This window comes from Mercenaria mercenaria, chromosome 4 (assembly GCF_021730395.1).
Source record: "Mercenaria mercenaria strain notata chromosome 4, MADL_Memer_1, whole genome shotgun sequence".
In the NCBI taxonomy this organism is placed as follows: Eukaryota; Metazoa; Mollusca; class Bivalvia; order Venerida; family Veneridae; genus Mercenaria; species Mercenaria mercenaria.
This window is the reverse complement of record NC_069364.1, coordinates 18840722-18857375: the sequence shown is the minus strand read 5'-3', so window position 1 is coordinate 18857375 and position 16654 is coordinate 18840722. Positions and strand designations below refer to the sequence as shown.

At 33.4% G+C, this 16654-nt stretch overlaps 1 protein-coding gene across 2 annotated transcripts in view; it reads left to right on the top strand.

The window, feature by feature from the left end:
* The window catches only part of LOC123551112 (baculoviral IAP repeat-containing protein 8-like), a 44271-nt gene extending 36488 nt beyond the window's left edge, over positions 1 to 7783 (top strand). For both annotated transcript variants that reach the window (XM_045339811.2, XM_045339814.2), the window contains exons 5-9: positions 2669 to 2797; positions 2989 to 3164; positions 3274 to 3457; positions 4146 to 4247; positions 5083 to 7783. In XM_045339811.2, coding sequence (XP_045195746.2) covers positions 2669 to 2797; positions 2989 to 3164; positions 3274 to 3457; positions 4146 to 4247; positions 5083 to 5273 — 782 coding nt within the window. In that variant the 3' untranslated portion in view covers positions 5274 to 7783. The remainder of the gene's footprint in view (positions 1 to 2668; positions 2798 to 2988; positions 3165 to 3273; positions 3458 to 4145; positions 4248 to 5082) is intronic.
* Positions 7784 to 16654: the final 8871 nt, after the last annotated feature.

The window sequence follows — 16654 nt, the reverse complement described above, 5'->3', positions numbered from 1 at the left end:
ATGATTAATTTCAAATATGTCTTTTGGTGTGTGAATATTTTACCAGATATGACAGTAAACTTCAATTTCTGCGCTTCAGTTTAGTGTGAAAATATCTATTTTAACTAAACATCTTCTTGCTTCTAATTCTATTTTAAAAGTATCACAATCGCTTATATTGAACATATAGTGAAAAACACTAAACTTTTCAATTTCTTTTACTTTAGAGGCAAATAAATTATAATTGTCAAAGCATGACAATTTATTATCACATATATATGTAGGTATTCTTGACTTTATAAAAAATACAATAATATAAAATATAAGTGTAATAGGGTAAAGGCTTCTTGCTTCCATTTTACTTCAAAGTGTATCAAGAAATAAAAAAAAAACTTGTGGATTTCTTAAAGTTCTGATGTAACTTAAACCATGTTAATTTACGGAACTGCATATACCAACAAGTGACGTACGATTCAATTTAGTCTTTTGAAAGAGTAACGTTCATAATTGCCTAATTAGTCAAAAAAAAAAATAGAAAAAAAATGAAAAGAACAGAATAGAACAGAGCTTTGCTTTTTCACCAAACTGTTTATGAGAACAATACGAATCAACATAAATTACATAATTTCCGACTGAAAACTAAATATCTTTGGAATATTGGAACATTCGACGACAGGAGAAAAACTGCTTCAAAGAATATTTTCTTATGAAATAGTGTAATTTGCAAGTTAGGCGCTCATTGAAAGCTGGTGAGAGGTGGGGCGGGGGAGAGAATGTGTACATTTATTTAAACAAAAGACACAGCATTGTTTCCACGATATGCAAAGAAAGGGTGAAATTAACAGACGCGCAATATCATGTCTATTTTAGAAATGAAATCCAAGCTTGTAAAAAAAAATAAAAAAAAATAATGACATGCTTTCCATGAGTTTGCACGGTAGGATTATCTCTTTAGTACGACTTAATTTTTGTGACGGTTTTGTTCGTGGAAAGCATGCAAAATAGCCACCTTTACAGCCAGACTTTAGTTTACATGATAAATTTGATTTCATGATTGAATTGTATAGTATGTACAAACACATATCTGAATGGCATATTTGATTTATGTATCATTGATTATACAAGTAACATAGACACTATAAATAAGTAGACAGGGTGAGTCAGAGCTAATTGTTAAAAAAAATGAGTTCGGATCTCTATGATACACATACACCAATGCTGATAAAAAAAATCAGAAATTTGATTCATAATTAAAAAGATTCTTTCTTTCTTTGATTTCTATGAAAAACTTTGGATCAAGGCCAGTTGATATAACATGTATGCGCGTGTTTTAGTAACATGTATGTTTTTTAAGTTTATTAAATTGCTCGGGGTTTTCTTTGCCATTGCCTGTTAAATACAGTATTGCTTAGTTTATTACTTTATTTTATCATGTTTTAGATTTTTTTCAAGATTCAAAGTTTATTTCTTGTAACGTATACATAAAGTATCTTGTTACAAACAGATGTATTAACAAATACAACGTGACACATTCAAATAACACGCACACGTACGCACGCACGCGCGCGCACACACACACACAGACATATATATACACAAGCGTACACATAGTTACACTCGCACACAAAAACATAAAAAATACATTACATATAAATGTTATTGATTATTGCAAAGAGAAACTAAATATGTTCGTTAATATCTTAAATAGAGTGGATGAACTAAAGAACTGCATTGTAATCTAACATTTGCACTGGCTCTAAACTGGCATTACTGTACTATTAATGAAGCAAACATTGTCATTAATCATATAATCTCCTATCATTTGAAACGGCACGAACTGAGTTTAATGAAATACAGTTAACAGTAAACTTCTAGGCATGAAAGTTAAACAAAAGTACCGTTATATGGACAAGAACAATCAGACAAAATGGGAATACATGTATCTTCACACAAGTTTTGTTTTTCTCGAGGAAAACTATTATACATGTTTTTGTGGGAAAGCTCGTTTAAGAAAAAAATATCGGATTTCAATGTTGAGCGGGATTCACAGTTTCAAAAGAAAAGAAAAGAAGTTTATTTAAATGTTTACATTTTCTGTTACATGACGACACGAATTTCGCAATAGCATAAGCTAACATGATAATATTTTTTTTACCGAAATGTTTTATATCTTTACAAGAATAATATTTCTATATGAATCTATAGAACAACATGATTTTTATCAAAAACTGGCTACTTTTTGCTTTCTGTGGAGTAACTTGCGATCTTGTATTACCTAAAGCAAAAATTTAGATCAATGCATAATCCATGACAAAGAATATGAATGACACGACTTTATCTAATGTAAGGGAGGCAATCCAATTTGAAGGGAATTGCTTTAACACGGTCAATAATTAAGGGAGATAATTCTTGCAAATTCTCGTTAAAAGCTGACCATGAATATAAAGTACATGAAACTATAGATAAAGTAAACGGAAAAGTATTTTCGCTATCAAACGGATACATAATATTTACATTGTGATTGTACAGATCCGTATATTTTACAGAGAAAACATTACTGATAAAATAAATTGAAAAGGTGATTTTTCGAAGATTTGATAAACTAACAGCTGTGATTAGACCATTATTGAAAAGCAAAGAAGCTCATATATGCATACGGAATTAACAGAACGCATTCATGTCTATCCAGGGTCAAGCGTGCATTGTCGACATCCTCAGTATCAGACCTATGAAGCCCGTGTTTCATCCTTTACTAGCTGGCCGAATTATCTAACTCAGAAACCGGAAGAGTTAGCAGAAGCTGGACTTTTCTACACTGGTAATTTCGTTTCTTTTCTCTTTTATAAGTCGCTTTGCTTTTTATCTCATAAAACTTTTAGGTTGTACATATAGTTCCCCGTGACATTGAAATATCGATGGCAAAACGGCGTTAAAACCTAAACAAAGCAAACATACATAACTAATAACTGACTCGCATTATTTATTCAAGTTTCCTCTCTTTGAAAACAGGAGTTGAAGACCATGTGCGCTGTTTCACGTGTGATGGCGGGTTACGGCACTGGGATGCAGAGGATGATTCATGGACAGAACATTGCCGCTGGTTTCCGTCTTGTCAATATGCCAGAGAGAAGAAAGGTGATGAATTTATAGCACTTGTACAAGCTTCGACAGAATACAATGCCGAGGTAAATTGAATTCTATATTTAAACTTTAAGTTAGAAGAGAAATATAATATTATGTGTATGTTCGTTAATGAATTTCATATGTAACAACATGTATGTTAATTTCCTGTAGGAACCGGAAAACCTTTCAAACGAAGGTACTGGTAGTCAAGGTCTAGTAGGTGGTGCAATCGAGCAGATGACACTTAGAGATCCCGCGTTAAAGGCTGTTCTAGATGAACATAAAAATGTATGTCTAGAGATGGGATATGACCTGGCAGACTTTAACGCAGCTGTGAAGGATTTGAGAAACATGGGTTAGTCTTAGCTGAGCAAAATTTACATTTAAATTACACTGTGTTTCATATGGTGGCTTTTATCAGTTATGTGCGCATGAAATATCCCTTCGGTTTGGTGCAAGTTTATCGAAGTGAAGTTACAAATGAGGAAATGAACATACTTAATAGAATATTCGGAAAGAAAATTTTAAATGTGACAAAAACCTGACTACAATCCAATGCAATGAACGTGTACAAGACCATCCATTGTCAGATGAAACCGTGAACTTCAAGACAAAAGAAGTATATTAGTACATTGAATGCCTTTCTACTGGTTCTATAAATACCATTTCACTTTTTCTATCATTTAATTTTGGAATTATATTTCCATAACTTGCATCTGTGTGTTACTGTTTTATACCTTTTTGGGCACCACGCCCCCACTTCCTCCTATTTCTTTTGTATGTATTTGGGGATTAAGGTTGTCCTTTATCCGTCTGTCTGCCTGTCTGCCTGTCCTGTTGGTGTCAATGTGCATTGAGAAATATATCTATTAACAGGAATTTGAACATTGTTTTATAGGCAATTGATTAAAACCATGTATCTATTAAGGTGTCAATGTGTAGAGTAGTGTATTATAATTAGGATCTTGAAGTTTTTATTTTATTAGTAGTTAATGGAACACCATTAGGTGTCAGTGTGCATGGAGTAATATATCTATTTTAAGGTACTATCAGGCCAACACTAGATGAGATTCTTGACATGGTGGAGGTTGTACAAGAGAGGAAACAAAGCCAGCAAAGAGCTGCTGAACTAGAACAGCGTCATGGTATATAATATATATATTAATATATTTTGCTGAAGCCGAGTAAGTTTTGGCTATTGCCCCTTTCCGAAATAATGGTAAACATGTTAATCAGACAAGATTAGACGGGCAATATTTAATTTCTGTAATGGACTCAACGAGACAGTATCAAAGACATAGCTAGTCTTTTAGATTGCATATACTGTTATTGTTTTATTCCAGCTTTCAACATGTCCAATGTTTACTGAGCTGAAAAAAAGAATACTGCATTATGAAAAAAACGACTTTTTCTAATCTCCGTACAATTTCATTTTCTGAACACTTTTATTCTATTTAAAGAAACTTCATTTGTAGTTACAAAATCCTACATTACACATGAGATTACAGAGATGTATAGACAGAAACATATTTAAATGGTTTCGCATAAAACCGACGCATGTTAAAATCTCAAATAACGAGCTCGTATTTTTCAAAATGCTTGTTGTAAAACCTACACTAATACAAGTGTACATACAGTTGAAGTGTACAGTTGTTCGCCGGTACAATAATGGCACTGAATATCATTTTCTTTACTTCCCATTTTAGAAAACAATACAATTGACTCTAGCAAGAAACTTCTGTTTCTGTCGATTTTATTTGTATAAAAGGTCTGAAAAACAGAAACAGAATTTCGTGAGCGCAAGCAGATGTTATTATACGCGCTCTATGGTTGTGTTTGGGGTATCTGTGTTTCTTTGAAATCTACCCTTCGTAAACTAACTTTTAAACCTCAATGCGAACAATAAAATATGTAAAATGTGTTGAGTTATTGTAATATAATTGGTCGATTAAATTTACTACTGATTTTCGCATATTTCAGAAACGCCTCTTGAAGAAAACTTGCGTCTGAAAAGTTTTGTAATCTGCATGTCATGTGGTAAAAACAACGTGAACGCTTTGTTCATTCCGTGCACACATCACCGTGTGTGCATGGAATGCGCGGAACCACTAACACAGTGTCCAGTATGCGGGAGAAACATCAGGCAGAAGATTAGAACATTCCTGGTGTAAATTTCTCACTACAGTGCATCTACGTATGTCAGAAACATAAACATCTTTACTTTAAGAGGAATACGTAAAGTGACGAGTTTTCATGAAAACGATGTAAAATTATGGGTATAAAGAATGCACTGTCGCTATAAATTAGTATAATTTTAGCGGCGATTGTGTGATTAATTCCAATACGCATGTTTGTATGTATATCTATGCACGCATGATATAGAAAAAAAGCGGTGTGTCTAATTGGACTAATGCTCTTATATGAATGGAATATATATAAAATTACAAGAAACGTTTAAAAGCATCACATAACCTTTGATACCTGCACTTTTTTATAATGTGGAGGCGAAATAGTTAACTGACAAATGAGGTCCTCTGATATATGCTCATAGGATAGTTTGGGTATATGTAGCTTGTTATCTGAATCCAGATAAAAACTGAAAACAGTGTGACCTGGGAGGTTCAGTCAATATGTATTTCTGAAAATACATCTGTTGTGAAGTTGTTCTATGTATCCGTTAACATGTAAGTTCACAAACAATCACTAAAGGACTGATACAATGAACGCAGTTTGTTCATTATTCTTACTTCGAATTGAATGCATTAACCTTTTCCACTCGTTTTCGGAAAGGTTAGCATATTTTGTTTATGTTTTGGTATATGTTTGCGGATAATTCCGATGTTGCCTTTAGTTTCACATTCATTAAAGACTAAATATATTCCAAGTGTTTCCATAGCGTTTCCGTTCTAGACCACAGAACACTAATCGATGAAATTATTTACAATAAGCCGCTTTTCGAGTAGAAAACAATATTTTTGTTTAATATATTACATGTATTACATGTATCACTGTTTAACCGTTTCTGTCATATTTTGATAATTACTGTTTTGTATACATTTGTTTTTCACTTAAATTATATTCGATAGTGATTAAAAGGGTGTCGTGGCTAAATCTGTTACTGAATAGGTAACGAACCTTAAAATCGTTTCAGATAATCAAGTCGTAGTAGCAATAACTTAAGAAGTTCAACATATTGTTCCTTTTGATTAAGAACTGTTGTTTAAAGATTCCACCAGTCCTACTAATCATAAATGTGTTTTTTGTGAATTCAGGCCTGGCGTTGCGCCTATCCGTATTGAAACAGGGAGGTATGAAAACAGCAAGTGCACATGTAGTTATAAAGTGGAATCTGAATGTCATGTCATCTTATACTGTTGTAAAGCAGAATTAGCTGATGGTAGAAGTTGGCGGGAAAGTTTTCATTTTCTAGTAAAACGGAATCTGAATGTTATGTTATTTTATACTGTCATAAAGCCGAATTAACTGACAGTAGCTTCTATAGTTTGAACGACAGCGATCAGTTTAGGTATTGGACCCGTTATGACAATCGGCAATTTCTATATCCTTTACGTGTAATTTCGGCACCATTCGGCCGTAAGAGGAACCTATTTTTCACAACAATCGAAGAATGCCGAAATCACATACGGAAATTACGTAATTGAACGAAAATTACTGATTTTCATTAAAGTTTCACTATCTTAAATATTTTACTTACGCACAAAGAACTGATTAGAATATGTAGGGAAAAAATCTGTTTTAGAATTCAAAATAGAAAAAAAAAAACTTTATATATATATTATGTTAATAATGTCTTTGTACATACATGTATATCATATTTGATATATTTTAGTATGTGTGTTTTACCAAAGAGCTATAAAAATAAACTTCTTTGGTTTTACATCTCCTACATCGGAGCTGCTAATCAGTTCTCTTTTAATTTGTGGACTTCTTAAAACATTGCTTTTGTATGCGTACTTTTTCTGATACTTACTTTGCATTGTGGTGTTTTACTACAAATCATTTAAGTAGACTCTGTCATCGATTAGCACTCCAATTCTTATCTATGTAAATATACATCATAATATGAGGTTTGCTGAAGTAAATGTTTCATAGGCCTCTAATTATTCATGTAGATATAGTGGCTATGTACACACAACTGTGGTATATATCTTTTGTTTTATTTATGTACATAGATATGACATAATCAAACAAATATCCTATATATAATATCAACTATATCATTTCGCTGTTGCACTCAGTGCATCATTGAAAGTAAAATTTATAGCTCAGTTATTTTGACAAGACTTATCAAAGATATCAATTATCAAGCCCAAAAGTATAATGACTAGAATATCTTTGACAAAAACATCTGGATTTTAGCGATTTGTTCAATTTATTCATGCTGCTATTACAATGATTGTGCAAATATGTATATGCATTGAGAAAAAAAGTCGCTATGTTTCTCTACTGATTAATCTTAATTTCCATCCTAAATACGGGTATCGTTACCAAGATTTTACCAAGATATATACCGGATCCCTTTTAGTATTTTGTTAACATCATAAATTTTAAATGTTTACTTCAAGTGTTAAACCTTGTGATATATCACATTCATGCAAAACCAGATAAAGCTATTCATCGTTATTTGTCTTTAACATCAATAAACTTATCTGAAAATTTATGTCCGTATAAATTCTTCTTGTTTATGATCATTGATAAATATGTCATTCATCTATTCATCTGCAGAAGTATTGGTGTCATTTGCACGTACCAATAAGGATAATGTTAGCTATTATCTGCGATTTAATTTAGCAACGACGTAATAGATATAAATTGTCCTCAATATCTACGAAGACGATCCGGGCATAATTTACTATTAGACATTGCCGGTTTATGTGAAGTCTGACTGTGAACATCGAATGTGGACTGACTAGGGAGCGTTTCAAAACACATTTATTCATGTATTGGTTTGTTTTGGTATGCGCCGTTTTTTTACAGTATTTATGTTATGTAACGGCAGGCAGTTTGCCTAACTAGAGTTCCTGGATTGTTTACCGGTACAAGTTAACCTGTTCAAAGCAAATAATTGTTGCTGATTTTTCATGGAAAATGTTAAAATGTAACGAGCAAACTATTTTTAAGTTTCTTTAACACAGTGACAAGTCAGTCACACCCATTAGCTGTGCATACTGAAATTAGACTGATCGGAGACCATGTAATTACAGTTTGGTGATCATCTGAAGTTCTCTCTAAGCTAGTGTAGAAATTTTTAAACTATCACAATAGTATCCCTAGTCAATGAAACTGGTAGAAGCCGTGTATTTTATTTTCATGTGCTTAAAGTGCGCAATCCTAAACAAATTATCCTCTTTTTTACATTATTTTCTCGATAGTCTCTTATACATTTCGGAGCTCGTCAATCTATAATCATGCTGGAGAGATATTTCAAAATCTCCCTTGCTGAGAAAATAAAACGGGGAAGTTAATGTTAACTTACAACAAAGAAAACATATACTGCAAGGGCGTAGCCGGAGGGGGAGGAAGGCGTGCGACGGGTGCGATCGCACTCCCCTTTCGGCAAAGCTTTCATTTTTCATTATATCAGAATACTATTGAATGTCCATTCTTTTTTTTTCGGCTCGCTTAGCTCGCCAACTTGCCTATATTTACTATTCTTGACGCTGTAATCTTTATATATAGTCTGATGATGATTCTTTATATTATAGAATATGATTTTTAGAAAGATCAGAGCATTTCTTTTATGCGAAAATGATTATGTGTGACTATTTACCTTTTCACAATAGCGGAATGAACCGTATAAAATGACAATTTACACTTACATTAAGTTTCTAAAAAATGATGTAAAATAAATAATGTAAACTTTGTAGCTGAATACTATGAAATTTATTTACGGCATTATGTGACAATTTTTAACGATGTTATGTGAACTTTAGTGTAAAAATCAAGGACCATACATCAGTGAAAAATTGTTAAGCGACATGACCCGTACCTAGGTTGCTACTCATTTTATTAGAAAATGATTTTAAGAGTAATAACTCCGCAAACAATATTTCGAGCGTACGTGCCAATGATATGCCCAACAAGGCTTTATACCAAGCACTTACTACTATCATTGAAATCTGGACTAGAATTTTGAAATGAAGCGTTGACAAAAATTTCTAGCAGGGCTTTTTTTCTCTATAAATCTACGTCCGGTAAAAGGAGGTAACCCCAAAGCAAAGAAAGTATGTTCCCCAATTCTGAATTTAACTAGTGTTTACCTTTTAGGAATTTTGCCAGTTTAAAATAGTTTTGCTAATTTGTATGTATATTTTGGTCATTAAAACAACAGTCATACTATTGAACAATTACTGAAAAGCAGTCCATTAATATTTTACACAAAAATATCTTTACACAGATTTTGTTTATTTGCAAATGTTCTCAAATAAAACAGTTTTCAAGAGCATTTTCCTAACTCCACTGGTGTTGATGGCGTTTCCAAAATAATGAAAAAGGACCGGTCTACATAATTTCTACCTCTTATAATGAAATACAATTAATTCGTCAAATCATTCAACGTACAGTCCATAACTTATGAATAATATAGACCTGCAACTATCATTCCTAAGACGTTTCAGTCAAATCACACAAACAGTATACTAGGAGAAGTAGTCCGAACAATTTTTTTTCAGTAAGATGAATAATGGACATAACTCCGGAAAAATATTTCGAGCAGTATGTACCAACGATATGTGCATCTTATTTCAATAAATCCCTTAGGCTTCAATGAAATTTGGAGGTGAATTACTGAAAAAATCTCTTCATAGACTTTATGTATGATAATCAAAGGGCCATTTCTCAGTACAAGATCATTTAAATATGAACCTTGTAATACATGTTCAGCTAGAATTTGTACGGATCATTACTATGACATTGTTTTCAAATCCTGCTATTTATGAAGCAGTTCGGGTTCATTCAAAAACTTCTTTTAATGGACCCTAACTCATAAAAAAACGAGGATACGCACAACAAGGCTTCATAATATCATTTCTGTGAAGTTCCGTTCAAATCCTAGCAGAGCATTTTGAGGACCTAGATCAGACTATATGAAGACGGACAGACGGACGTACATATAACGAAGGCAGAAAAAATGTATCAATTGAAATGGGAAACATAGTTTATGGAACTTTTGTAGAATTACTGTCTTTTTCAAAAGAAATCTTATTCTAAGTATATGTATATTTTGGAGAGCTCTTGATAAAACACTTTACTCATGCTTGGTTAAAGTAACTCTTCTAATGTCTTATGAGAACATTCCAATACTAACATTCATTTAAATTGTCCCAAATTTAATTACTTCCTAAAAAAGCATAGAACATAACCAAGACTCAGTTTCATTCAGTCTGTTTATATAATACTTGAATGACGTTCTGTCATGAAAAGGGTGAGCTACTGTAACAGTTAATGAAATAAAAGTATGTCTTGAGAAGACCCCCCAGGATTTACAGCACATTCACAGTTCATTGTCCACATCAACTTAAGCCGACAATGTCTATTTACCTATGAAGGTTTTATACCCTTTTTGTTTATAATATTTTTAGATATACTCATAGTATACCTAATCGTTAAAGAATGTCTGTTTTTATTTACTTTTGGGATATACTTTATGTTTTTATTATCTCACGAGCAGTCATAAAAGTGTCCTTTTTATTTAGACACGTATATATTGTAATACTTGGCGTTACCATGCTTGTTTTTCTTATTAATATTATGCGGCATGGTATTGCAGTATTTATTAGAAAATTTACTTTTCTATTTACATATATTTGTCTAAATAAGTAATTTCTTACAATTTCCTTTACAGTGTAATTGGTATTTACTTATTATACTAGAATACATAGGAATTACACTTAACACCTGCCTCTTGTTGAATATGTCATTGATCATTTGTATAAAATTTAACTCTCTCTACTTGCTGACACAGTATACATGTATATATGTCTTTTTGGTTCGATATTCTCATCACCAGAGTGACGGGCGAAATTCACACATATTATTCCATATCGTGCATTATTACTGCTGTCTGCAGATAAATATTTAACTTTGTTAACTATCTGCCACGGTGATTTATCTTATTGATCGCGGCCGGGGCCGGGGAGGCCGCGATCATATTGAATAGGTAAAGTATATGCGCGCTGGGGAAAATATTTCATGATGGACCTGTGAATTCTTTACTTATGGGTGAAACAGGTGTCATAAGCGTAAATACGACTAGCTTCTACTGATTATAAAACATACCGTACGATTTGTTGTGAATTAACTGTTGTTGTACTTTTAGTAGTTCAACCACCACCCTTGTTTAAGAGCAACATTTAAAAAACACGTTTTTTTTTTTTCATCCTCAAGTAATAAGTAAGTAGACTCGCCCAGTTTAATCAATAACCCACAATTGACCGACCCCTCTGGTACAATATCTAGACGCATAATCTAACTCTATGCATAGAGCGCCTACTTCACCCGATTTACATTCGGAACATTTTCACGCGTTTCGGGCTTTATCGTATGTTTAATATGGGATTTTTGAACCGTCCAAAGATGTTGGAAATGTTTGTCTCATTGTTTTGTTTTTTTAATAAAAATGTTACTGCTTTCATTGTCTACCACTTTTTTCCACCCTTGCCTGCAAAAAACAGTAATGAGTTTGTACACTGTTCAGACAATTGTGCTCTGTTGAAATTTAACCAAACTCAAGTTTACCTGCATAAACAGAAAGCATGATATGTCACTATGCGCGGATCCAGAGTAGGGGGGGGGACCGGGGGTCCGGACCCCCTCTGGAAAATCTTTAAAAAAAGGAAAGAAGACAAGAAGGAAAGAAAATGTTTTTCGAAAAAGACAACATCAGGACTGCATGTAAAGTATATGCGGCGGCTGCTACATACGACCCCGACATAATTCATATTAGATCTATTTATCTAAAAGAAACTAAGAATTTTACCTTCAAGAAAGCTTGATTTTATCATTTTCCCAAATTTAAAAGGTTAGTCCATAAAACTGTCCCAGAATGCAAAAAAATGAAGTGCTAAATTTCAAAATTTCCAGGGGGGGCGGCAGGGGGTCGGACCCCCTCTGAGAACATTGGCTGTGTTCGTGCATGATCACTATACCTGTCCAGTACTGGACATTATGGTAAACGCTTCTTTCCTGCACAAATGACAATTTCGCAACTTCTGTCACAAATAAGTGTATGCCGACATTTTGAGATAATATAGGCTAGTTAAAATGTATATTATATTCGTTTATCACATGTTTAATGTCGCGGGAGTGAAATAAAGCCATTAAATAAAAATGATAATACACTAGTTTAATAGAGCTTTGACGTCGACGTCATTTATAGTATAGGAGACCTTGGTTAAATTGACTTGGCTATAGGCCTATAGTAAAAGAACGTTGAATATTTGATGTTTTGACAGGGAAGGCTAACATGTGATAAAAAAATATTACATTTGCGCCTTTCCACATTGTATTTCTTAACTCGTTGAAGAAAATTGATAGCCTCGCATTTTTTATTTTATTCAACTCGTTTAAAGGGCAGACTTGGTTCTCCAGGCAACTTTTATCAGTTATCTGCTTACAGCTATAACATGGAAATTTAATGGCCATTACGCCCAGCATGAATTGCAAGAGAGCAATGAATTCGGCCGGTCAGTTTTCGGAATCAGGTGTGTGTTGTTACATGTAGAAATTTTACACCAGGCATGTTGCTGTATGAATATCTCTGAGAGAGCTGAACTCTAAATTTCAATAATGTTCACAAAAAAAAACAACAACAAAAAACAAGATAAAAATAAACAAATTTAAACTATTCAGCTCTAACATCATTATGATGTTATGGTATTTGTGTCACACTTTAAAACAAAAACAAAAACATGAAGTAATGCAACTTTTTCTAGCACAAAATAAACTACAATAGTGTAGGTTTATTACTGTTCCCATCAGTGTCGTTATCCAGTCACTTGCCCTATTTGATTAGACCGAGTATATTATTATTCATTATACGTGCATATTGTTACTATCTTTCCAGGAAGTGAATCTATACCTTCGCGAATATTTAATATGTAATTTATTGTAAATGTATTTATTGTAAATACATTTATTGTATATACATGTAAATTTATTGTAAATTATTCATTCTCCATCTGTATATATATATATGCGCAGACATTTACAGTTGTGTAAATAAATTACTATCAGGCATTTTCTTCATTATTTTGGGAATGCCGCCAAAACCAGTGGAATAGGGATAATGCTCTTGTGGGAATATTCTAAAATTTCCAAAATCTATGTAAAAATATTTTTTGTGTAAAATATTAATGGATTGCATTTCAGTAACTGTTAAACAGTATAACTGTTCTTTTGATAACCAAAATATATACATAAATTTATCAAAACTATTTTAAAACAGTAAAGAAAATGCAAAAGGTAACACTCATTCTGGAATCTGGAAAAAGAGACATAGTCTTATTTTTTGCATTGGGATTACCTCCTTTTACCGGGAGTAGATTTAATAGGGGTGGGGGTGGAGGAGCCCTAACTATTAACACATTCATTATTGTCTTATATTTATTCAAATAAATTACTGTCATCACATTCATCTCAGTCATGCACATAGATAGTAATGTACGGTGTCACTTCAAAGGGGGGACGAAAAGACCAATTTGAAATCGCTGTGGGGGACGAAATGACCAAATCGGGGACAAGTTGACTAGGAGACGAGTTGACTGTAAATTTATAATCGTTTCACTTTTATGTAAATAAATTACTAATATCACATTTTGTTTTGCATGCTCTAGTTGATTTAAAATATTATAGATTTTAGTATGTATTTCAACAAACAAAACAACAAATAAGTCAAGTACTAATTATTATTATTATTATTATTATTATTACTTTTATTTTGATCATCATCATCATAATCATCATCATCATCAGCAGCAGCAGCAGCATCACCATTATCATCATTTAGTATTACTATTATTTCTATATTAATATATCTTTTGCTACACACAATAAAGAAAGTCTACATCACTGTTTTATCATCATCATCATCATCATTTATTATTATCATTGCTATTACTATTATTATAATCATCGTCATCATCATCATCTTAATCATTTATTTCATAACTTTCATTACTTTATTAATATGTCTTTTGCCACACACAATACAGAAAGTCTACATCACTGTTTTGTGCCACCTGCCCAGTCTAAGGCTAGGTATAACAGATTGGATGAACAACTTTAGCATTGTATGGTGCAAAAATGGTGGACAACTTCATTCCCAAATGTTTTAGTGCAAGAGACATGGAAAACCTTAAGTGTTGTATGGGGCAAGAAACTGAAAAACTCTACATATATTACTATTACCATTATTAATATTATTATTATTATTATTATTTTGATCATCATCATCATCATAATCATCATCATCATCATCAGCAGCAGCAGCAGCAGCATCACTATCATCTTCATTTAGTATTACTATATTAATATGTATTTTGCTACACGCAATAAAGAAAGTCTACATCACTATTTTATCATCATCATCATCATCATCATTTATTATTATTATTACTATTATTATAATCATCATCATCAACATCATTTATTATTACTATATTAATTTGTCTTTTGCCATACACAATTAATTAAAATTTAAGATGTAAGGATTCGCGTATAATTACGTTTAGGAAAAAGTTTGTTTGCCACTGTTACTTATTTTCTGGGACCGGTAAGTTCTTGTCGAGCTCCGGCCCCTGAACTCGACATTCTTTCGTTTCCCTGGACCTCGGTTTTTTGGGGGATCTGGTTCATATGTTTCTACTTGGTTGGCAAACTTTGGCCTATTCTGTCGTCCGCAATTTCTGTCAATATGATAATTCCTCTGATTACTACTGTCGTTATAATGATAATTTGTATGTTGGGAACAGTAATCATAGCTTTTGTTCCATCAAATTTCTGAACTGACTAGATAATTCGTTTAACCTCTTGTCGGTTCTATCTGTTTCGTGTATTACATTTCTTTCGGAATGTCGACCTCTACTTTTATCAGCAACTTTATGTGCATCCAAACGAACAGCAATTCGTTCCGCCTCACCAATGGACTTAGGACCAACCTCCCCGAGTCTCAATCGCATTTCTGTATCAGGCAAAGCATCAATGAAATAATCAAGTGCAAACAACTCTACAACCTCTGATGAGGCACCCGGATATGCCTTCCTAGTTAATTTTCTAACAGATTGTGCTAATTCCAGAATTGTTTCATTTCTTTCTAACAATCTAACTTATAATTGCGAGCGGAAAACTTCAGCTCGGTGTATGGAACCATAACTACTTTTCAATGCACTCACGATCGCGTTGAAGTGACGACGCTTCTCATCATCTAGCTCACAAAATGGCACGAGCAGGGCCTACCATACCACTAGCAAGGTAAAGTGACTTCGTGTCATAAGTCCAACCATTTAATTTCGAAACAGTATTGAATTTGGCTAAATAGTCGTCCAGATCGGTCTGAACCATCATAATTGTGCGGTTTTAGTTTGTTCTGCAAGTTATTGTTATTTGCAAAACCATCTCCCCTGCATAGGCTGGTTTCCACATGACTTGGCCCGGAAACTGACGTGTATCTGAACTAACGGTATTGGCTAAACATCGACTACTATTCATAGGTACTAAGCGGGTATCAGTATTATTGTTCAAATCTGATCCGTATGAAGTGCTATTAATTGGCCTCCCTCCTTGGGTATGGTCAATATAGCACCAAGTACCCATCAGACTAGTCCTATTTGGCCACAATGCATAGAGGTCAATATAGCACCACTACCAATTTCACAACCTCTGTATGGCCACAGTAAATAGACGTCAATATAGCACCGAGTACCCACCTGATTTGTTCTAAATGGCCGCAGTAAATAGTCGTCAATATAGCATCAAATACCTACCTGACTAGTTTATATGGCCACAGTAAATAGAGGTAAATATAACACCAAGTACCAATCCGAGTTGTTCTCTATGGCCACAGTAAATAGACGTCAATATAGGACCAAGTACCCATCTGACTAGTTCTGTATGGCCACAGTAAATGAAAGTCAATATAGCACCAAGTTCCCATCTGACTAGTTCTATATGGCCACAGTAAAAAGAGGTAAATATAACACCAAGTACCAATCCGAGTTGTTCTCTATGGCCACAGTAAATAGACGTCAATATAGGACCAAGTACCCATTTGACTAGTTCTGTATGGCCACAGTAAATGAAAGTCAATATAGCACCAAGTTCCCATCTGACTAGTTCTATATGGCCACAGTAAATAGAGGTAAATATAACACCAAGTACCAATCCGAGTTGTTCTCTATGGCCACAGTAAATAGACGTCAATATAGGACCAAGTACCCATTTGACTAGTTCTGTATGGCCACAGTAAATGAAAGTCAATATAGCACCAAGTTCCCATCTGACTAGTTCTATATGGCCACAGTAAATAGAGGTAAAT